Below are 23,661 nucleotides of genomic sequence, written 5' to 3'. Positions count from 1 at the left end.
ATAGAGTGGTCAGAAGTGCCATGTTTTACAGGACAAGAGGCAGTTATTTGGCATTAAAAATAGACAAGTTTTGGCTTCCCTGCAGATCTGGGCAAGAGTACTGCTATTTCCAGATGGAAACCTGGGCGGATGGAGTTAGCCCCCCTCTGACTGACTCAGCTATTTAAAAATCCTGAAGAGAAAATTACATCCCCTCTCTGGGCCTCAGTTTACTCATGCATAAAATGAAGCAGTAAGGGGCGCCTGGGTGGCTCAGTCGGTTAAGTATCTGCCCTCTGCTCAGGTCATGATCCTGGGGTCCTGGGATCGTTCCCTACTCAGGGGGGAGCCTGCTTCTCCCTCTCCCTCTGCCACCCTGCAACTCACACACACACACACACACACACTCTCTCTCTCTCTCTCTCTCTCTCTCAAATCAATAAAATCAATAAACTATTTTAAAAAATGAAGAGGCTAAGCACGGCAATTGACATGAAAGCTCCCACTATCTGTGAGGGTAGGAACTGGAGTCCAAAGCTGGCCCTTGGAGAGCAGAAAGCCTCCTAAATTACAGGGAGCCCGTACAGATAAGGTGACCTGGCCCTTCAGCTCGCAGTTCACTGCTCATAGGACCAGAAATGGGGCTTTTTCCGAGGATTTTCAGAATTCTCTCAAGGGATTTTTTAATGACCCTTTTGAGTCAGACACCTTGTTAATCCACAAAGAAATGCAAGTCCCCCTCCAACCAGCACACCTCCTGAGATGCTGCCTTGATAAAAGGAAGCCAAAGACCAGCTAGACACAGGACAGGAGGGTGGGCAGTAGAGGGGCTCCTAGGCATTTTGGGGGTCACCAAGCCTGCTCCCACTGAGGGCCTCTGCCCTTCCCCTCTGTTCTGCAGACCAGCGTTGCTGACACGTCCTCATGGAAAAGCAGTAGGCTCAGAGAGGGGACATCATTTGCCCAAGATCGTTCAGCTGGTGGACACTGAAACCGGATCCAAATCCAAGTCTGGATTCAAAGCCCCAGTCTTTCCACCTCATGGAGCCTCTCCGGTGCTGCTAACTGTGAGGTCAGCACAGCTCCTCTCCACTCCCAGAGGGGACAAGAAGTCCTGACAAAAGCAGGGAGCCTAGGGCTAACTCAGAACAGCAGCCGGAAACAAGTCAGGAGTCTCTAATTCCCTAAGGGATCCCCTTGGAGTTTTATCACACCTTGAAAAAGAAAGACCAGCTTTGCTTTAAAAGTTTTATTAAAAATTGTACCAATTGATGGGGGAGAGTATACACACACATACATGCATGTGAAGAACAGAAAGCCAAATATTCTATACAGGTTAATGGATCCCCATTCCCCTCCCTCTCTTTCCCTGTCTCTCTCCAGAGGCAGTGCCTAGAACCCAGGACAGCTAATCTGGGCTGAACAAAATGCTACATTCTCACTGGGTCTCCCCCTGACGTCCCTGTGGACCCAGGGAGGGGGTGGCCCGCTGGGCAATGCTCACAGAGCAGGGAGAGGCACTGGCTACTTGTGCAGAGACGGGGCGGGGAAGACCCGGCTGCTGGTTCCCAGTTCCCATGGCCTGGGAGGCTTATCTGTGGAAGAGCTTGGCTTTCTGTGTTATTCCTGTGAAGCTCCAAGTCCCCACAGGCTGAGGTGCTCCCTGCCCACAGTGTGCCCAGGAGGCTTCAAAGGGCTGACAAGTTAACCCCTTCCTGGACCAAGTCCAGCCAAGGTCCAGCATCCCACCAAGGATCTGCCTGTACCCAGAGGGCCTTGCAGCTTCTTGTAGCCTGGGCTAAATGCTGATTCCCAAAAGCCCCGCAGAGTAGTGGAGGCAGAAGTCTTTTTGTTTTCGCTGCTCTCCACTTTCCGTAGCCCCTCTTCATCAAGTCCTCCAAATGACACCAGCTTGCCAGCTCTCAGTGTGCTTGCTCCTTGCTGACCGGGGCAGGCGCAGTGGCTCCCCAGCCCCCACTGGAGGCCGTGGCTGGACCATCCCAAATAATACTGCGCACCCCCCATCCCCCCCACTGCCTTCTATGCCCAGGCTGGAACCACCCTTGGATGAGCCTGGGCCACTGGGGACAGTGAGACAAGTCAGTTGAGCCCCTCCGAGTGTTTGAAGAATGCCTGAAAGGTAAGCTCTGGAAACGGACTCACACCCCTCAGGGCTTGGGGAGGTCACTGGGAGGTGATCTTTCTCTCCCTTGCACTAAGCAAGGCCATGGGGACAGCTCTCCAGCAGCCCAACATCTGAAGCAGGCAAAGGCAGAGGCCACCCCAGGTCCTCCAACTCACTAAGGGAGTCAGATGTCTGGCCTGGGGGTGGGGGTTCTCTTCCCAGTTCTGTCTACCAGCTTCCAGAAACTCTAGGGTTCTGAGTTAGAAGGGCTGAATATCAGGCTTCCTCCCTCCAGGGCTTTTCTATAATGAGAGGGAGGTTTCCAGCCCCTCACCCACCCCTCACCCTCAGCAAACCACAAAAACTCCACAAGTCTTCAGCTGGTTACAGGTCAGGAGCTGGGTCAGAGTCTCCCTCCCTCCAAATCTGATTCTCCACCCCCTAACTAGAGGCGGCCAAGCTCTGGGGGATGGGAGAATGGGGGGTGGGGGGTGGGGGCTAGAGATGAGGGAAGGGGGCCCAGAGGGAGGGATGTGCTCCTGAGGCTGGACTTGAGGAATGTTCAGACCAAGTCACCAGGCAGAGGGGGAAGGGGCCAGTCTAGATCACTAGGCCAATTAAAACCAGCCAGCCAGGAGGAACCTCTCTCCTTCCAGGGGCTGTTTACCTCCTGTGTGTTTTGGGGGCAAGAGAGAAGGAGGGGGTTTTTAAATTGTGCCCCAGCTTGCTTAGGACAGTGAGTTAGTTCCTGGCTTCCCATAAGATGGAGACAGTGCAGTCAGATCACCGTCCACCTGGCCCCAGGCTCAGTGTTCAGGTGGGCTTGTCAAACTCTGGGCTCAGTTTCTTAGGGCAGGCCACAGGACATCTTACCTGGGCCTGCCAAGATCTCTGAAGCTGATGGCTTTGCCTCTGCACTGAGGCCCCAGACCATATATTTGTTCTCTCACTCAGCTCCAGTGGGAAGTTCGCTAAGTGGGGTTCAAAGTGGCCAGCAGAAATCATCCTGGTTTTCTTGTGTGCCATTTGGAATACACCAGCAGCCTGTCACTGCCTTGGTCCAGGAGAGGGGGAAAATGGCACATGTCCAATGCACATCCAAAAACAGAGCGGAGACACGCAAAGAAGGCTGGATTTCACAGCAGTCAGCGTGTCCCGGAGCTGGTCTTCACCTGTTCCCTGGGCTCCTCCTTGTAAGCAGGAACCCTTCTTCTTAGCAGACAAACCATGGTATACACCCTGAGAATAGAATTCTAGCCAAGAAGAGGTAATACCTCCAGAACATCCAAGCAAAAGAAAACAAAGGCTAATATACAGTCTGAGGTCCTGCACCTCAGGGCCACTGGGAGCCCATATGGCACCTTTGTGCAAATTAGGAAAGGCACCCCTTCTTCTGAGCAGACATAGCTCCAAACTAGGGCATATAGCCTGGAGGGTAGAGCATGAGCTGAATTTTCGCTTCCATTATCTTCTTCTGCAGGTGCCCTTATGCAGTGAACAACCTGCCCAACTGTACATCCAGTAGATGAATGCTTCCTGAAGACCTCCTCTCTGTAGAACTGGAGAAGCTTGGGCTTGTTTAGATTTGAGTCTACTTGGACTCCTCTGATTTCCTTGGGTAGCCCTGAGGTCTTCTCTGCCCACGGAAGCCACCTTTTCTTTGGGCCTTGCTTCATGTTAGCACCAATGTTACCCTTTTTTACATAGGCAAAAATTATAATTTAATTTCTATGTGTCTGGTTAACAGATTCCCTGTGTCTTTTCAGATTCCCCGCATCTGCTATCAGAGCTGCCGGCTTGGCTGCTTTCAATTCTCTCCATTAGTGCCACAGCAGGTTGAGAAGGGAAGTTCAGAGGCAGTTATGAGCCCACTGAGCTCCAGAGCACGCCCTTCTGGCCTCCCTGGAAGCTGAAGGAAGCCAGGAAATGTGTACCCAGCTTTGACGGTTCCACACTCTAACCACTGTCTGTCACTCTAAAAGACACATTTCAGCTGACAAAGCCATGGAGCTGGCTTCTTCCTGTATCCCACTAGGTGTGGAAAAGGAATGGGGAGAAGCGGGAGGAGGTATGTTGTTTCCAAGGAAACCAAGGGCTCTGGGTTCCTCTCGGGCTGGTTTTCACAGGTGGGATGGCCCCCACGTTCCCCAGCTCCGCTGTAATCCTGCCCTTCGTGCCCCAGAGTGCACAGATAGAGGGGAGAAAACCAGTTTGTTGGCTGGGTCTTTTGAAAGAAGAGCTGACAAAGGCACAAGCTGCTCGTTATGGCATGTTCCTTGGCTATTTGGCTCATCCGTGGTGGACACCCAACCATCCTCAGGCAGCCAGAGGTAGCAGGGGTCCAGCACCTCGGGCCCAATGCTGGGCCTCTCTGAGCGGGAGCAAGTAAGACTCGAGGCCTACCCAGAAGTGTGGTTCATTTTGCGGCACGTTTGAGGGGTCCTTGGAGAAACCCAACCCTCCCTGAGGTCTGCAGGAGATGACAGGGGCTGGGCCAGAATCCCTGAGCCCTTGGGGCTGGCACTGGCTGGGCCAAAGGAGAACCCAGGTATGGAGCTGGCTGACTGGCCTCGTGGAAGTTGCCATGCTCAGCTGGAAAGCCCCTGGCCGAGGCCCTGGGGAATGAAAGCAGTGTGACTGGCAGATCTCGGGCCTGTCCATGGTGGAAGGCTGATAGCATTGGCGGGACCAGGAGTCTAATCCAGTCTCCTATTTCTTAACCAAGCCCCTGTGGGAAAAGTACATCCACTGGCTGGAGAACATCACTACCTGGTTATCTTTAACAACCACTCACTGAGACTCGACTTGTCAGAGCCCTTGGGAGGTCCCACACCACAGACCCATCAGCCTCCGCTTCAACAGTGTTTGACAAAGGCCCTCATTCCTGGTCGAGGTCCTGAACGGGGAAAGAAGTCCCGTGTAGGGTATGTCTTATGTACACGGAAGAGAAACTTGGCAAATGCAAATGCAAAACAGCAACAATCAACTTCACAGGACACAGTGTCAGTCCTCGCTGAAGTCCTTCCTGCGGTGCCCCAGACAAAGAGGGCGGCCCAGCCTCACCTGGGACCCGCCCCATTCCTGTTCCCATCTGCGTTCAAAGCAAGGTTGTGTAGGAAGAGAAGGATCTGCCACCACACCCGATTTTGGTTTTGCTGGTGCTGAAAAGGCAAAAAAAAAAAAAGAAGAAGTTAATTCCTAAAAGTAGCCTGTAGCCTCCACAACCCCCAAGTCCTTATCATTCCCAATAAAAGTTTAGATCGAGGTTGTCTGGGGGCAGCACTTTAATCCTATCAGGACAGCAAACTGGGGAGAGGAGGGGGGAATTGGAGTAGGAGGGTGATGAGAAGAGTGGCGATGAGGGAGAGATAGTGGAGTTCTCCAAAAACAATGGCAGTTTTAACATTAAAAAGAAAAGACCAGGCTCTTTATGCACTGTGCACAAGAGGATTAAACTTTTTCCCCTGCTTGCTGGATTTTCCAGAGTTTAGCCAAGTGCTGCTTTTAATCAGATTGGCTCCTGAGCCCCTCAAACCTCAGCTGCATGAACAACAAACTTTCTTCAGAAAGAAAGAGAAGAGGTGCCCCCCTCGCTCCCCCAACTCCAAAGTAACACAGAGAACAAGGGGGAAAGGGGGGGAGCCTCCATCTGCAAGTGATTTGACACTGTGAAGGTCAAAGGGTTAATCTTCAATTTAAACCACACTGCTGAGGCAGCAAAAATCTGATTTCATCCAGTGCAAACACGCGCATACACAGAGACACACACACACACACACACACACTTGTGTGCCCGCCCTCCCTTCCCAGCATCTCCAGCTTGCTGCTGCCCTTTTTATAGCTGCTCTTGACAGTAAGCCATAAATAATCCCTCTTGGAGCACTTTCCTACTGACTGGAGCCAATTAAACGTTAAGCAAGAACATACTTGAAAACAAAACAAAAACAAAGAATGCACACTACTCTCTGGAGGTTATCCCAGGTCCTACTGTCAGGCAGGGAAGCTGGGGGCAAAGGTCAGGGGTCAGGGGCTCGCAGGACTAGGGCTGGGGCCCCGCCCACACAGGTACCCTTTCCCAGGGGCCAGTGGAGCCCCTCCCCCCTCCACCAGAGAGGACTGGGGTGCTGGAAGAGGCGGTCTTTGTTCTCTCTTTGTCTGCCAGGGCAGGAGGACTGGATTGGGGCCCTCTCCACGGGGTCCTCAGTGGATAGGGGAATAAAAAGCCAGCATGCCGGAAGAAGCCAGCACGGGCTGGACCGGGCTCACTGCAACTTCCCGGTGAACTGACAGCAGAGCTGGGCCCTCCTTGTGCTCTCTTTAACCACTGCCCCAGCCCTTGCCTCTCCGCTGAAGAGGACAGGCTAAGTCAGGGGCAGAATGAAAGTGAGCTCAGGTCACCTGCACCCTTGGAGCTTTGTGGGGGCAGCTGGCCTTGGCCTCCTGGACTTTGCCCCAGGCAACCGTGCAGGTTCTGTGTTCCTGCCAACCCCCCCCCCCATCCCCAGCTGGCCCTGGGCCACTCACTAAGTGAGGAGAGGTGACCTGCAGACTGAGGCTGATGTCAGGGCCATGCTGAGGCAGGTGTACAGAATGCCCTTCTCTGTCTGGGGCAACAGCGAGCCCCTGGCCCCTGAGGAAGGGAGGCTGGAAAACCACCCAGAAAGTTGGAGCCCAGGCCACTGCCAGGAGGGGAAATCGGGGTGTGCCACAGAGGAGTCCTGGCAGACTGCAGCAGGAGACTGATGGCTTCCTTGTGTTTTGTAAACAAAGATGAGTAAAAAGAGGAAACACAGCCGGCTTAACAAAATCTGGTTAGAGTAAAGCAGCGTGAAAAAGGACTCAGCTGCAAAACCTGAAGGCTCTCAGGCCTTCCTGCAGCAGCTGGGCAGGGCACCCCTCCTCCTGCTTCCCCCCCCCCCCCCAGCTGCTGCCCAAGACAGGTGGAAAGGTCATGCGGCGGAAAATCCAGGAAAAGACTGGTCCCCGGAGAGGCCCGTCTGCTGGAATTCCAAGTCCTCTCAGGTGCCTGTTTGAAAAGACCAAGCAACAATAACAACCACAATCATACAAGAATAGTAACACTGAGGTACTATTCTGCCAGGCTCTGTTCTGTTCTACATCCTTGCTTCTCAAAGTGGGGTCCGTGGACCAGCAGCCTTGCCATCCCCTGGGAACTTACTAGAAATGAGGATCTACTGAATTGGAATGTGCATTTTTAACAAGATCCCAAAGTGACTTGGAGACATATTAAACTCGTTTGGCCATTCTCAACAGCCCTATGAGATTGTTCTATACCATCATCCCCATTTTACAGATGAGAACATTGAAAGAGTTCAATAACTCAGCTACTAGGCTACCAAGTGGCCGGGACTGGCCCTAGAGCAATGGCTTTACCCATTATCATTATTCTCTGAGTGCCACCATACACTTTTCTTTATGCCAAAGCAGACCCTCTCTCCTCCCCTTCTCTAAATTGCATCAAAATAGCCCAATAGCCAAGGAAGGGAGATCATAATTCTATGATATGTGGTCTGGGCCAACCCCACTTCTGGTCTTGTTGGGAGACAAAGGCAGGCCACACAGGCCCACCGTTGGGAAGGACCCAAACCCCATGCATCTGTCTGTGACAGGCCTTGGGGTGCATGGATCAGCAAGGAAGGCTCCCTGGGCCAGGAATCAGAGTACCTGGCTGTAGGCAGGGGCTTCCCACCAGCCTGTTTGTGAGTCCTCACTTCCCTTATAGGAAAAATGCAGGCACGGTATGAGATCAGTTGTTCCCAAACCTGACCGCGTCACAGAATCTGCTGACATGCTATTATAAATATGAAGTCCCAGGGTTCTACCCAGACCAACTGGGTCAGAATCTCTGGGGAAGCAGCCCAGGAATTTGTACGTTGAACAAGTGCTCTGGGTGACATTTTAATATTTTATCTGTTTATTTATTTTTAAGGTTTTATTTTTTCTTAAAGTAATTTCTATACCTACAATGGGGCTCGAACTCAGGATCCAGAGATCAAGAGTCACACGCTCCACTGACTGAGACAGCCAGGCGCCCCACGGTGCCATTTTAAAAATCAGAAGTAACATTTATGGTATATTTTAGTCGTCAAAGTAATACATGTTAACAGTAGAAAAAACTGGAAAACACAAGAAATGAGAGAGAAGAAAATAAAATCACTTGTGAGCCTAGAGGAAAATATTTTGTGACTGGGTCTTTTTTTTTTTTTTTTCCCTCAGTCTCTTTCGATCTCTTCCCATCAGAATGATGACTTGGCCAAGCCCGAGGTAAACCCTGCCCAGGTGGTTCTGAGGCAGCCAGGCCACAGAGAGGCATTTGGAAACCACTGAGGTGCTTCCCAACCCTAAGGTTTGTGATGTGAAGTCTGTCATCCACAATTACCCTCAGGATTACAACTCCGAGCTCCAATGGCTGAATCCAGCCAGCCTACTGGAGGGTCTGGCTGGGCCGGGAGACCAGGCTGTCCCATCAGGAGTCAAGCTGGCTGTGCGGCAGCCACGAGACCTGCAAGCACACAGCCTGGTAACCGGTCCTCAGCCTTAGGAGCCCCTGCTCTGGGCACAAGCAGATGCCACACAAATTCCACTCAGCCTTCTCTTGCCACAGGACAGCCCCCAAAAGGCCCTCTTTCTCAATCGAGCTGCCTCATACCAAAACTATCAACAAATGCCCTGATTACGAGAAACAACAATAAATACAATATTGAAAAAAAAAAAATTAAACAAAAGGGCCTGACCAGAAAGGAAAGAAAAAGGACATGAAGGGAGGCCGATGAGAGAAACAGTAAGGAGGAAGGAAATCAACATTCAGTGAACAGGATGAGGTACACAAAGACACCCAATCGCCACGGAACATGGATGCTTCTAGCAGAAGGTGCAGAGGAACAGGGGAGGAGGAGGGAAACAGGAAAGAGTAGGCTTGGCCTCGATGCTTAGGTGCTTGGCAAAGCACGGGGCACAGAACCTGAGCTCAGGGAGTGCAAACCCCCCAAGCAGTGCCCAACTCTCCTAGACTCAGCTTGAGCAGCTTTCTAAGTCTGGGAACCTGCAAAAAGTGGGGGTTCTAGGAATGCAGAGTCAGGGTGCCCTTCGGGATCAGGAGGTTGAGGTACAGGGGATGGGAAATTGCTGGGAACTGAAGGTTACACCAGAAGGCCTCCAACTGAGAGTTGAGAGGGTAGGACCAAGGCATGGGGGAAAAATAGAGGTGAATGCCCCAAGAGAATGGGATCCGACATGGTGGAAAAGAGTATCCTCTTCACGGGCACCTGGGTGCCTCAGTCATTAAGCGTCTGCCTTCAGCTCAGGTCATGACCTCGGGATGTTGGGATCAAGCTCCTAGTAGGGCTCCCTGCTCAGTGGGAGGCCTGCTTCTCCCTCTCCCACTTCCCCTGCTTGTGTTCCCTCTCTCGTTGATTCTGTCAAACAAAAAAATAAAATCTTCAAAAAAAAAAAAAAAAAAGTATCCTCTTCAGTTAAGAGAGCACAGACAGGCATTGGAGACCTCAGGCTCTTCTTTCTCCATCCCACTTTCTTGCTATGGTCAGGGCACAAAGGTGATCCAGCTAACAAGGGCTCGAGTCACCCCCACTGTGTACAAGGCATGGCAACTGAATAGACAGCCACACATCCTGTGTAACAGGGAGCATGCAGGGGCACACAGTAGGTACTCATCAAGAGTACACTGGGCCAACTACAGAAAAGTCAGCCCTGCAAGATAACCCACTTGTCTGAGGCCAGCAACGACTGATGTCTGGCCATGTCTAAAGATGTACTTGATGTGATAGGATCGGCCTCTTGCCTAGGGAGAGGCCCAACTAGTAAAAGGCTTTTTTTTCTTCTTCTTTTTCTTTTTCTTTTTTTTTTGTTTTGTTTTGTTTTGTTTTAAAGAGCTGGCTGTGGTGTCCGACAAGGTTGGATTACACAAATCAAACTCTGTTCCATCCCACGTGGCCTCTACCCTCAGCACAAAGAGTGTTCCCTCCCTTCACTGGATAAGAATCTCCCTTTGCCTCTCTCCCCTTGGATCCAATTCACACCTTCTGGGGGCTTTTGTGTGTCACCCGTGTTCCAGATGCTCCAGCGAAAGCTAATTCACCCCCGAAGAACTAGAGCAAAGAGCAAGCCTACACTGTGGCCAGGCTTAAAAAGAACCCTGCCAGTTTACCAAAAACAGACAGCAATTTACAATATTTCATACCTTCCTATCTTCCTATTTCCCTTCACAAAGATCTGGAACACAGGAAGTACACGTTCTGTCGATCCCATTGTACAGATGGGGAGGTAAAGGCTCAGAAACATTCCCCCAAGCACGTTAGATGAGGGGGAGGTTATTCTGACTTTTGACTCCGAGTTAGGTTTTTCCAGCCAAGTGTTACAGTGTGTTCATTCACATCATGGCAAGTAGCTCTAACTCTTCAAAGAGAATAGTCACTGAGCCACTCCCCTAATATGTTTAAAGACATTGTTTCCAGATCATTAACTATTTAGTAAGGATGCTGTAGACCAGAAAAAAATAAACCTTCCAGAGGCAGAGCTAACTGAAAATCAAACAGAAATAAAGCAGAAACTGCTCTGAAATTATAACTTCAGATCATGTTCTGAAACTACACTTGGTTTCTTTCAAATGAAGAATTTCCTATCCCCTGTTTTGCAGGGAGTTGTTTTCCCGCCCCTTTCCCTTAGCCATCCTAGTCCAAACCCACCCTGGCCGAGGCTGAGGGAGAAAGTCTCACCACCGAGAACAGGAACACAGAGATAAGAGAGAAGTCAGGAATATTCCACTTGAAAGAAGTTGAGAAGATGTTTTTGTTCAATTCAGCAAGCTCTTATCAAGTACCCAAATAAGCACTTTTATCAAGGACCCAAGCTAAGACTAACGAAGGATACAAAGAGGAGCAAGATGTCAACTGTCCTCAATTATCTTACAGTCTGAACGGAAGGCAAGAAGAGCACAGAAGTAAGTTTTATGGGAGACAGAGGCAGGTCAGGGCAGTGAGTGGGTGCTCCCTCATGCTCCTATCTTCCAGGGGGTGCCTGGAAGCAGAGACGGGTTGTGGGAAGACCAAAGTTTGAGGATCAGTCAGATCCGCATGGCTCTTAGCATAGCCACTTAGGGCATAACTTGGGCATGCTGTCTCCTCTGTGTGCCTCAGTGTCCTACAAAATGGGGATAACAGGATCCAGAGGCATGAGATTACTGTGGTGATCTAATGAGAGACATCCACGTAAAGCAATGTGCCTGGTTACTGCTAGGAGCAGATCATTTCCCGTGGGGAGGACAAGGAAACCTGTGCTCCACTTAACCTCGCTGAGAGATTCCCTCAACATCTTCTCCCTCAGAGCGCCTGCCCCAGGAGTGCTAACTTCTAAACAGACTTATGAAGTCCTAGGGAAATCCCTGACTTTTCACTCTGAGATGGGCCAAGACAGCTAGAGGCTGCTGGGCTTAGAATTCCAGGCTGCCAAGCTGAGCAAGGGATTCTGAAACTCACAGGGCAGCCTCTTGTTTCAGTGGCCCACTGAAAGGCTTCTGACCCAGATGCTAGAGGAACAAGTGATGTGGCAAAATGGAAAAGAAAAAAAAAATATATCCCTGGCCAAGAGCTTCCTCAGGGCAGCCAGCAGTGCTAACAGGACCTGGAGGCCACTGGCTGCCATGATGGTAACACCCATCTCTTTCTCAGGGAAGAAAGGGTAGCTCAGGGCCGGCTGGGTGTCAGTGGAAGACAGGACGGTTTCCTCTAATGCAACGGCAGGCCACTGGCTCCAGCCACGGGGTGCTGGGAGACAGGGCTGTGTGCACCAACCATATCTTCAGAGCCTCTGAAGGCTAGAACTCCTGGGGCCCTTCCCCAACCTCCCACAGGGATGGCTCTGGCTCCATCAGCCTGACAATTGCTCCACCGAGCTACTGGACAACTTCTTCAGAACTCAGGAAGGAATCCTGGTGTGTGTGCTCTGGTGGAAGGTAAAGGAGACCGGAGATTGAGGAGCGGCAGATCTGCCATGGGGCTCCAAGACTGTGGAAAAGGAGCCCCCAAAGCTCTGACTCCCAAGTCAGGGCCTTGGCAGCTGGTTGTTCTTGTCCTGCCCAGGGTCAGTTCCCTAGCCAGGACAAGGTAAGCTAAGCATGGACGAATGCTGGACCCTCCTCCCTACCACATATACTGACTGCTCTCATTCTGGTCATGGAACATGCCCTCTCAGTTACCAGACACGATCAAAAGACAAACAAGAAGGCTTTCTTCATCCTTCTTTTCTAGTGCCTCTCTCAACTCCTCCTCCCATCACCCCCCTTCTCCCCTAAGGAGAAAAAAACAAAACAAAACAAAACCCACTCCCATCCCCAAGGCCTAGCTTGGTGAGGAGGGAATGAACTATCCGGAACTACAAGGCCCCTCTCCTGGAAGAGAGAGTAGTCAGGTGCAAAGTTGTGTGGGGAACTCGGCCTCCAGTCAGCCACGCTGATGACTCAGAAGCTAAATATAGTGAGCGATATAAACAGAGCCAGCCACAGAGCAAACACAGGGCCCCCAAGCCCAGGCCTGGCTCTCACGCACAGCGGCCCTCCACAACCCCTCCCCCAGCCTCACTCTTCCCCAGGCACCCTCCTAGGTAGAACTCCCACTGCTGGAACAGAGGCTGGCCCCACAGGGACCTTCTTACACTGACGTGAATCTCTGGGGCTCCTGCCCAGGGCTGCCACTTCTAGGGCCTGAACAACCTCATTAGCCACAGTCTGAGCCCCCAAAACCACTCAGCAACAAGGAAGGGAGCCCAAAGAGTCAGGAAGCAGTCAAGGGCCCCCTAAACAAAGGATCCAGGCTGTTGGCAGATGTAAACACCACTCAGGGTACAACTTCCAAGCAAGCTCCCTAAGAACTATAAAGGCAGGTCCAAGCAAAATCCTAAAATTATATTTTGGCACATTTCTCCAAGTGTTAAGCTGCCCACACCTTAATAGTTATATATGTTATAATCTCCACTAGGCTTTTATATCTGCTCTGCTAGGTAACTATTAGAAATTGAGGCTCAGAGAAGTTAAATGATTTGCCTGTAGACAGAGAACTCATAAGTGACAGAGGTGGAAATTTGAACCCAGATCTGCCTTTAAGTCTAGGATCCTTTCTGTGATATTGCCACAAAAAATAGTTTTTAGTGAGTGGCTAACGTTTTCCTCAGATTTCATTTTCCAGAAAGTCTAATTACTACTCAGGGAATTTCCAAATCTGACTATTCAGAATGAAGCCACTCCTGGTCCAAGTGAAAATGTCATTTCCAACTCAAAGAATTCCAATGTTCTTGTAGCTTTGCTCACTCAATGGTCTACAATGGCTTTTTTTTTTTTTTTTTTTGAGGATTCTTGGCTTCTTAACATTGCCCCATGAATTTCAAGATGGTGCCATTGGGATAGGAGACATTTCTAAGAGGAGGGGATAGCAGCTACTGTCCATTCTTAGGCCCATGTTGGAGGAGACCATGGCAAGGGGAATGGAGTTTCTAGAACCCACACCTTCTGACCCGAGCAACCCAGAAACACAGTGAGGAAGCAAACTTGCACCTGCTCTTCACTGTAGAAGCTGGACAGACACAGAAATACCAGGGTGCCTTCACAGAGCCTGAGTGAAGGTAGGCTGTGATCAGCAGATCACCACAGGTCACCCGCTGCAGAGGAACAAAGAGGAGAACATTCCAGGGGCATCTGGGTGGCTCAGTCAGATGAGTGTCCGACTCTTGATTTCGGCTCAGGTCATGATCTCGGGTCATGAGACTGAGCCCTACATTGGGCTTGGTGCCCAGAGCAGAGTCTTCTTGTCCCTCTCCCTCTACCACTGCCCCTCTACTCTTTCTCTCTCTAAAATAAACAAATAAAATGTATATATAAAAAAAAGAGGGGAACACTCCATTCCCAACCCCATCAAGGGAAGATGGGTTGGGAAGGGCTTTCATCTCAAAGCGCTCAGCCTCTGACTCTCTTGTTGCTTTGGAGACCCACAGAACCAACAAAAATCACCTCACGGACATTGATCTTCTGTCTTCAAATTCTTGCCTTTCCCCCAGAGGAGCCAGCCTGAACTGATCACTAAGTATGTGGCTGGCAAAAAATTGAGGTCCAACATCCAATGGTGGTATCTGCAACATTTTGAATTGGGGGTCATGCTGGTGTACTCGGTTTGCTATAATGCCATCCTACAATGCACTACCCCACCACAGTACCCCACCACACCCCCTTGGCTCCACATCTCCTAGGAAGAAGTCTTCCCCTGACACAGAAAAAGAGTAACTGAGGTCCATAACTAGGGACCAAAAGCAGACACTCACAATCCCTACCGGACTCAGGGACCAATGGCCATTTTCTGGCCCTGGGACACCATCCCAGGTCTGAGGAGAAAGGAAATAGCCAAGCCCTCTCAACACCTTACTGGCTCTTGGATTGTGTTTCCTGGCTCCCTAAACTCAGCCTCTAACGACAGGGGATGACCATCCTTCTTTAAAGAGAAATATACAAGGCCAAGGCCCACAAGTGAACAGCTTGGACACTGATTTCTCTGTGCAGGGCAGGTGGGGGGGAGCTCAGGCAAGGCAGTGCTGCTAAGGAGCAGCCTGACGGGAAGCATGGGAAATGCACAGTGAACCGATAAGAACAAATATGAGGGATGATCAGGCTTCCAAACAGACAATAGGAGACCCACATTAAAGAATACCTACTGTGTTACACCTGGAACTTTCAGTAGTATTTTCTCACTTAATCTTCACGATAATGTTCTGGGGTGTTAGCTCTAATTTACAGAGGAGCTAGAGTTCACAAGGTCAAGGGCCTTCCTGATGGCTAGCGGGTGGTAGAGCTGGTGGTGTTTAAAACTGGGCTTTGGGATTTTGGACTCAAAGCCTAGAGACTTAATCCTAAACCACTTTCTTCCTAGCACCTCGGTGTCCCTGCCTGCAGAGGAAGGGACTAGGAAAAGAAAAGAAAAGGATATAGGAGCCACAACAGTACTTTCTAGATATGAAATATTAGACTGTGGTTTATGTCATAATCAGGGTCAGAAAATGACTTACTTCTTAAAGCTAGCTGCTGAAAGTTCCTCTGCATGCCAGTAGCCTGTGGCCATTATCCTAGCCCTTCCTGCAGGATGAGCTCCTGGAGAAGGTCTGTGAGCAGGGTTAGTGGGGGAGGACAGGGTTAAAAGCAAGAGGATTCCACAGACAAAAAGCCTGGTTCTCTGTAATGGAAAATTTGGTAAAACTGGCTCTGGGCTAGAAAGGCTTAGCCAACAGGCCTCCTGAGACTGTGAGACAGGAGTAGACAGCAGGCAGGAAGGTAAGGGACACAGGGAACTCAGGAGCCAGCAGGGGTGAGGTGTAGACCACCACAGGGGAGATTCTCTGTGCTTCTCCTTTGGCTGCTGCTCTGCCCCCTCCTCCCAGGCTGGGATAGCTCTAGCTGATAGCTTGAAAGATACCCTCAAAAAGGGAGCCCGGGACTGGGGGAAATGGTGCCAAGCAGCAAAGAGCAGGTCAGCTCTTCAAATGAGGGCTGCCTCCTCCCATTCAGGACTGAGTCATCAAGAAAGGGCGCTGGGCTATGTTCTAGTCCTGTCTTCCCAGCCTGCTTCCAAGCCTATGGAGGGCTCACCAATGGATGTACGAATATTCTGGGAAACAACTGTTGAGAGAGATCAGGTCTATTGGGAATGACAGCCCTCTAGATGGATCTGGGAGAACCACAGCCGCTGTGCCCTCCAGCAGCTCCAGCATGGGGACTGGAAGCTTTGAGCTAGTCTCAACCACAGGCCTGTACAACCAGGCTAGAGTGAATGGGGGAGGGAGGAGGCCAAGAGACGTAAATCCAGAATCAGTGAGCCCACACATGGAATGAAGAGGAGATTCGAAGCCATGTTTCCAGAAAACAAAGGAGGGACTAGGGACTGGAGAGAGGAGCCAACCGAGGAAGCTAGGCTGCCTTATCACCTAAGCATAGGGTGATCACTAAGGGACTGGGAGAGCCAGCCAGGACCAGGTTTAGCCCCAGATTTCCCTCAGAACTCCTTGGCAGAAGGCGTTAACCATATGTAACCCCCACAATGGTCTGTTCTCAGGTGGCCAAAAGATAACTCTCCCTTGGCGTTGGTAATGGTTTGACCTTTTAGTCAAACCCACTCTGATCACCTAAAGTTACCCATCTAAACTCAGGGTCTGCCCAATCGTGATGAGTTATTCATTCTCTTGACTCCAGACACATACACACAAACACACAACCCACTAGCCAGGACGGCCACCGAGGCAGGGATTGTGTTCCTCTCCAGGTGGCGTGCCTTTGCTTCTGTGGTGGTTGTCCAAGCACGAATTCAGCCTTGGGCCCCCTCCCTGCCTTGGCAGCCATCCAGAAAGCCAGCCCAGAGAGGAAGGGTTAAGTGCCCCGAGGCTGGCCCAGACAGCGGTTGGCTGCAGAGTGGGGCAGCCTCCAGCCATGGCACGGAGGGCTCCCCCAGCACGAGCCTGCCAGCCGCCGCCTTTGTTGATGGACTGCCACATGCTCGGCAGACACGCGATGCTCCACCCCGGCGGGGCCAGTGCCAGGCTGCCGGCCAAGTGCCCCGGCCGCCAATCTGGAGAGACTCTCCGAGGTACTGCTCTCCAGAGTCCCAGGTCCGCGTTCCCAGACAGAGACAATGAGGAGCAGCCTCCCCAGCTGGAAAGTGTCAGGTTACAACCGGTTCCACCACTTTCCCCCATTCAAGCCCATCCCTCAGCCTTGGTTGGCCTTGGTTACCTGGTTCCCACCGCACCTCAAGTCAGGCACCCCCCCCACCAACTGTCCGACTGTCTGTCTGCACTGCAGCAGCCTGAAAATCTTCCCCTTGGGTGTGGGAGGGACAGTCTCCCAACCTGGCCTCCAGCAGACACACTGCGTCACACAAGGCTGGCTGCAGAAAGCCACCCCGTTTCCCCAGGAGAGATGGTAGCACTTCCTGACAAACCGCTGGACAAACCGCTCTTAGAAGCCTGAGCTCAGAGAGGACAAAGAACCAACCTGGAGCTCAGAGATGGCAAGAGTGCTCAGCCCATTGGGCCCAGCTGGTTCATGGGACTCACACTGGCCATGGCCAAAACTCTGGTACCATCTCCATGAGGCCTGGCAGAGTTGCTGAGGCAGGTCCTAGGCCCCAGTCCCAGCAGACTCTCCCCCCCACCCTGCCCCAAGGCCCCATGCCTACTTGCTGCATGTGAAGTCGATGGAACTGGTCTGCAATGCACTGAAGCTTTCGGGCAATCTGTACCTCTGCTCGATGCTGCCACTGCCCTTCAGGGGGCTGGTCCCCGAGGGGCAAGCCTGCAGGGAAGCTGGCAGGGAGAGGGAGCCGGTAGCCAGCGTTGCCTGCAAAGACAGAGGGCCCACATCTCAGCGTTCTCCACAACTGCACCATCCACCCTGTGCCTACCACTCCTGACTGAGGCTTGGGGCTGGGGGCCTGAGGCCTTGATCAGACACACTTCCAGATGTGGACAGCCCGACCTGCCTGCTGCCCAAGCATCTAAAAGCTGATACTCAGAGGGAGGGAAAGGTCCTAGCTTTCTCCACTCCCAGGAAGGGCCAGGGCAAAAGGACTACTATGTGTGTGGGAGCCCGCCAGCCTTCTGTCTTTATTTACCAAACTATGCTGGACCACAATTTATTTTTCATGCAGTAGCAGGTTGAAGCTCTTCTCTGGAAAAGCTCCGGAGGCAGCTCTCCAGAGTTCCTGGGTTGAGCAAAGCAAGGCAGGAGAAAGAGAAAACCAAAATGTGCCTTCACTTTTTCCTCCTGGCTGGTCCCAGGTCCTGAAGCTCTGGACAGTGGTGCTAAAACTACGGAGAGAAAACTCCTCAGACCCACTGAATAGCCAAGTTCCTCTCTGGAGGAGCCCCAGGCCAGACCGCAAGACCTCGAGACCAGTGCTGCGCCCTACCCAAATGCTGGCAAGCGAGCTGCCGCTAGGGGTGCCCGCCCGCCTCCTCCCTCTGTTCCCTCTTCCCTGCAGCCCGCCGTATCCATCTTCCCCGCCTCCCCAAAGAACTACTGGGCAGCTCCCTTGGGAATAACTGCAGCGTCTCCTTGATAGGCTCCCTCAGACCTAGCAAGACAGCCTCCGAACCTTTCCCCTCCCTCCGTAAGCTATTGTGCTAAAAGAAGAAAGTGGACTGAGTGTCTGACCCTGTTCCTTCACCAGAGGAGGGCACGTTACTCATAAAACAAACCACTTAAGCCCACAAATGAAGGGGTCTTGTCTGATTGAGCCTTGCAAACTGTTCTTGTGCTGGCATTGAGCCCCAGCAAGCCTAACCTCTTTCTCTAGTTCCCCTTCCAAGCACAGAAAGTCCCAAGTGACACCTTCTGCCTTCAGGAACCTTCCCTTCCAGGAAGGACTGGGTTTTTCCCTTCAGTGTCATCAGCGAGTCACAGATCCCCCAACCTTCTCTGGGGCCACATTGGCCAATGTATGGAAGACATATCACTCTCAGGAACACAAAAGGATGTCAAGCTCAAGGCCTAGGTACCCTCTCTCCAACCCCAAAAGACACCATGACCCCAAAGATCCCTGCAGAAAGGGACAAAAAGGCAGAAATGATGGCATCGCCACTTGCCTTTCTTGGTGCCCGAGGAGCACAGGTGAAAAGCAATACCAAGCAGAGAAGCAGAGTGACAAGAGTCAAGGAATCCATAGCCCCTGTTGTTCAATTTGGGGAAGGAAATAACAAAGTGCAGGTCTGAGGAGGGGAAGTCCCCTCTTTTCCCCCAGTCTCTATGGGAGGAGTCTTGAGGCTAAGAGCACTCACCATAAAAGAGTCGCTGGGGTTCTTCGGTCACCCCACAAGGCAGCATGACACCCTGACTCGGGGAGGCCGGACTGAGGGTCTGGGTGGCCTTGTCCTCCTGGCTGGTGGGTCGAAGCCCAGGGCCACAGCAGTGAGTGAGAGGGAAGAGATGCAGACGGCTAAGCGGGCAGTCCAGCTGGCTCTGGGCAAACAGGTCAGCAGAGAGCAAGCTCCCAGGCTGGGTCCCCGGCTCCCCATCCTCTGGCTGGAACACATCATCCTCCAGCTCCTCCACACACTGAGGCGGCTCCATCTCCCCTGTGAGGGTGCAAGGCAGGCCTCTGGGATGCTGCTCCTCCCTGGGCCAAGCCTGAAGGATTCTCCTCCCCTTTCTTCTTTCCTGCTTCCCCTTCTTATCTGGGGAAGTGGGGCCAGGTACTGAGGACAGACAACCGGTGATAAAGTACTACCACGGCCTCATATCCAAGGGTGCGGCCTCATGTCCAAGGGTGCGCCATACCTCAGCCCTGGGCCCTCCCAGAGCCACCCCCGCCCCGGGCCTTTTCTTCTGACCCAGGCTGGTTCGGGTCACGAAGTCTAACTGCTGTTGACTCTGAGCAATAGCAGGGGTATGATCAACTGCTCCAAGCATGCAGGACACCTGGGGAAATGTCAACAAGACTAGACCCTGTGAGTGGCTGTGGGAGGGCAGAGGGTGCTGTGACGGGCAGGACACACCACGCTCACAACACACACACACACACACACACACACACACACTCTCACTCACTCACTTCCCTGAAGAGTAACCACCCAAGCCCTCATCTCAGTCTGAGCTGAGCTCTGGCTGGGCAGCAAAAAAACAAAAGCCAGCAATCCTAGGGCTGTCCGGGGTTCCCTCCAAACCCACTAAGCCCCGCCCAGCTGCCCATCTACTCTGGTCTCCACCCCCTGCTTGCTCAACACAACAAACAGGCTCCACGGTGTGGTAAGCCTGTGTCCTGGAAGAGAGGGCAGAAAGACCCAAGTTAGTCACTGCCCTCCCAGCACAGCAGCAGCTTGGCCTAGAGGGGAGGTCCAACACCGGGCAGTGAGGCCAGCCTCCCCCAGCTCAGCCTACTCACTAGGGCCCATGACTTCAATCTTCTTTCCCTACAGCCTACCATTCCTGTCAGCGCTGAACCTGAGACTGGTATAACCTTCCTCACAGAAGGAAGTGAAATTCAGCCCTCTTTCTGTGACCTCACTCACTGCCTCTATACTACTCAGGTTGTCGAGAGGAGTTTCTTGGTGATAAAGAAGTTCCTCTTGCTCCACCTGACGGCTTTTGGAAATATGAGCTGGGAGCCACCCAGCATCTTGAGTTCCCAACACAGCTACACACACACACACACACACACACACACACACACACTCTGTTACGGTCCCTGGGGCAACAGAAGCAGCAGCTACCTGAATGGTTAAGGATATAGAGATACTGTTTGTCGCTGCCAGATTCAATTAGAGAGCCCATGGGAATTCTGTCTCCCAGTCCCTTGCCTTTGAAGAACAAGCCAAATGGTCTGTGGGTTGGTAAAGTACTTAAAGGAATCTCACTTAAATTCAGAATCTTGGCTTCCCTAAATTCAAGCTGTCTCTGAGGTGCTTGCTTCAACCCTCTCTCCATCCCAACAAGCCCGTGAGCTATCTCTGATCCCATCTCTCCCCTCTTCCCTGGTGAGTGAGGAGACGCTGGCTGGGATGGCAAAACAGGCACATGGTGTTCTTTGGAAAGTGTTTCCCAAAAGAGGGGAGGAGATCTTCAGCTCATCAGCACCAAGAAACGAAGTTTCCGGTTAAAAAGACCAAGAGCTGTCTTGCCAGTTACCTGGCAGGGGCTCCCCTCCTGCCCTTCAGCCTTTTCTCTGCAAGCTGGCAATCCCAGCCTAAAAAGGGGCCCACCAAAGCGAATCACAAGCAGCAGTCATTGTCTTGGTTTTTCCTTTGAAGCCTGTCACCTCCCCCTCCCCCTCCCAGCAAAGTCCCAAAGTTCAGCCCTTGCCTGGACTGGACTGGACTGGACTGTGGGGTAAATGTAGCCATAGGGGTGTCTCTGCAAGCCCTGAAGACCCTACCCATTCTCCACAGGATCTGCAGGTGGCTCTTCTGTAGGCGGGAGCCTCCCAAAGGGTCCTGGGCAAAGTCAAAGGTAAACTGGGGTAGGGCAAGGAGACCCACTTCTCCCCTTTGCCTGAGCTGAGGCGGTCATGTCCAAACTGGTAGGAGGAGCACACTTCTTGAGAGCACAGCCTGGGAAGGCTTTATTCCTAGCAAGGGGAACCAAAGCCCGCTGGAGCCATTCCAGCCCCCAACGGCTGTAACAAGGATGCTGAACTTAAGACTCCTCCTCCCAGAAGAAGACAGGAGCCAGGCACTCTGAACCTCTATAGGAGTTAAAATCTGGGAACGCACACATACATGCATACACACGCACCCACACGACACACAGCAGACCTGGGTGACTCCAGGAGAGAGTCTCAGCCTCCGAATCGTGATGCCAGGGCTCCGCGCCAGGGTCCAGCGTGACGAGCACTCAGGGGCTTGGCGCCCAGACGCAATTGGGAAGGAGGGAAAGAGCCCAGCTGTTAAGGAGAAGAGCCTTCAGACTCCGCACGGAGGCTGGCCGCCCCACAACTCCCTGTCCTACCCCAAAGTCAGATCCAGAGGCCCGGTCATTCTCGGGAGCCCAGGTCTGCTCAGCAGTGAACCGCAGGTTCCTCTGCCCACCTGGACCCAACTCCTTGTTGTCTGGAATGCTGCTACCCCCAAGTTCCCTCGTGGAGCACTGCACCTAGATGAGGGTTCTGCACCCCGTTCCCGCACCCCAGCGCTCCAGTCCTTCATGGTCACCCCATACGCCTGCAGCCCAACCCTTCCCGGGCCCCCATGCGCAGCACGACTCCTCTCCCCACTTCCCCGAGGAGGTGCGATCCAACTCCGCCCGGTCCCCGGCCTCCCGCGCGCTCACCGGGCTGAGGCGGGTGGCGGGAGGCGCGGGCAGGGGCGGCGGCGGCAGCTGCCTGGCTGGCGCGGGAGGAGGCCACTGTGCACCGCGCGGTATTGTTTCCAAAATACGCCCGCTCGGGGCATCCCGCAAACAGCTGATGAGGCCCCGCCTCCTGCGCGTCACGCCCACGGCTGGCCAATGGCAAGTGGAGCCCCAAGTCCCGGGCTGGGCGGCTGCCAGGGACTGTCACGAATGTACGAACCTTCCCTTGGAAACGTTGCAAGGGGCCGAGTGAAATTCCGGCTTCCGTCAGAAACGCAATTGGAGCGCTTTAGTCCGCGCAGATTCTGTTCCAAATGCAAGCTCGGGAAGCGGCCGAGAGTCCCTGAGTCCTAACAGAAGGGAGAGAGGGGGCGCCAAAGTGACTTTTGTCTTTTCTTTCTCCGGAATGGACCGAATAATTACGGAGCGTCCAGAAAGGGAGGGGAGGAGGAGTCCGGAAGCATTAGACGCGGCTGGCGGCGTCCACCTAGTGCAAGGTGCGGGCCCTTGGGGATCCTGGCCTGGTGGCAAAGCACCCTCCCGCCTGCTTAGCGCGTCGGAAATAAACTCCAGGCGCAAATCTGTAGGAAGCGTGAGAACACGTGCGTCTGGCGCCGTTACTGAGTGACATTCAGATCAAACACATCCGAAGTGAATCTCATGTCCTCTTCTTGAGTGGGCGTGGACACTAACAGAATAAGTATCTGGCTGAGGAGAGGAAAGATAAAAAATGCAGGGGCTGCTTGAGCAGCTGACACCCATCCTGTTTATGGCAGCATCCAGAGATGTGTCCTGAAGATCGCGTACTATCAGTAAAGGAGTCTCCAGGCCATTTCACAAACATTTACTGAATACCTACATTGTGCCAGATAACTGGGTTAGGAGCCCAAAACCCGGTGCCTGTCCTCAGAAAGCTTACAGTTTCCTCCCGGAGGAAGACTTGAAAATAACGGAATGCCGAATGCCACATGAAATGTGTTAATTCTGAGGAACAATGACCGCTGGAAGGTGGAGAAAAATTGAGAAAGCATTCCATTAAGGAAAGCTTCAGGGAGATCGCTTTTGAGTTGGGCCTTGAAGGATGGGGGAATTTTTCAATAAGGAAGACCAGATAAAGCAGCCCAGGCCAGGGGCAGCAGAATAAAGAGCTGAACTGGACAATCTGTCTTGGGAGCAGGGCAGGCTGGAGGAGGGGTGTTTGGGGGCACCCCAGGATTCAGGTGGATTCAGGTCTGAATACATAGGTGTCCCTGCAATGCCAGGCTGGAGAATCCGTACTGGAGGCAAAAGGGAGCCAGCAAAGATTTTTATAGAGGATGAGTGACTTGACCAAGTCTGCATTTTAGGAAAGATGAAAGAAGCCAGAAATCAGGGCGCCTGGGTGGCTCAGTGGGTTGAGCCGCTGCCTTCGGCTCGGGTCATGATCTCAGGGTCCTGGGATCGAGTCCCACGTCGGGCTCTCTGCTCGGCGGGGAGCCTGCTTCCCTCTCTCTCTCTGCCTGCCTCTCCATCTACTTGTGATTTCTCTCTGTCAAATAAATAAATAAAATCTTTAAAAAAAAAAAAAAAGCCAGAAATCAATGAGAGCAAGCCAGTCCCTGTAACAGACTAGGTGGTCAATGATGGGCCTGACCCCAGGGATTGTAGAGACAGACATTCCTCTGACCACCAAACTGCTCTCTCTGGTTGTAAACTCAGACAGATTTAAGTT

The 23,661-nt window shown here is 52.4% G+C and overlaps 1 protein-coding gene across 1 annotated transcript; it reads right to left on the bottom strand.

Moving 5' to 3' along the window:
- Positions 1-1,213: 1,213 nt before the first annotated feature.
- Positions 1,214-21,960, bottom strand: BMF (Bcl2 modifying factor). Its single transcript, XM_044229591.1, has 5 exons — positions 21,930-21,960; positions 21,416-21,543; positions 18,944-19,240; positions 17,344-17,504; positions 1,214-5,265 (listed from the first exon to the last, which is right to left on the bottom strand). Exons 3-5 carry the CDS (start codon positions 19,233-19,235, stop codon positions 5,164-5,166), a joined length of 555 nt encoding a protein of 184 aa, XP_044085526.1. The 5' UTR covers positions 19,236-19,240; positions 21,416-21,543; positions 21,930-21,960; the 3' UTR covers positions 1,214-5,163.
- Positions 21,961-23,661: the final 1,701 nt, after the last annotated feature.

Source organism: Neovison vison, chromosome 13, assembly GCF_020171115.1.
Source record: "Neovison vison isolate M4711 chromosome 13, ASM_NN_V1, whole genome shotgun sequence".
Classification (NCBI taxonomy): domain Eukaryota; kingdom Metazoa; phylum Chordata; class Mammalia; order Carnivora; family Mustelidae; genus Neogale; species Neogale vison.
The sequence above is the reverse complement of the archived record's forward strand: the minus strand, read 5'-3'. Positions and strand labels throughout refer to the sequence as shown.

Excerpts from the sequence above, each read along its gene's own strand:
- BMF (XM_044229591.1), bottom strand. The coding sequence starts at position 19,235 with ATGGAGCCGCCTCAGTGTGTGGAGGAGCTGGAGGATGATGTGTTCCAG. Across the intron at positions 17,505-18,943 it reads ACCCCAGCGACTCTTTTATG|GCAACGCTGGCTACCGGCTC; the intron begins GTGAGTGCTCTT and ends CTGTCTTTGCAG. Across the intron at positions 5,266-17,343 it reads ATCGACTTCACATGCAGCAA|CACCAGCAAAACCAAAATCG; the intron begins GTAGGCATGGGG and ends TTGCCTTTTCAG.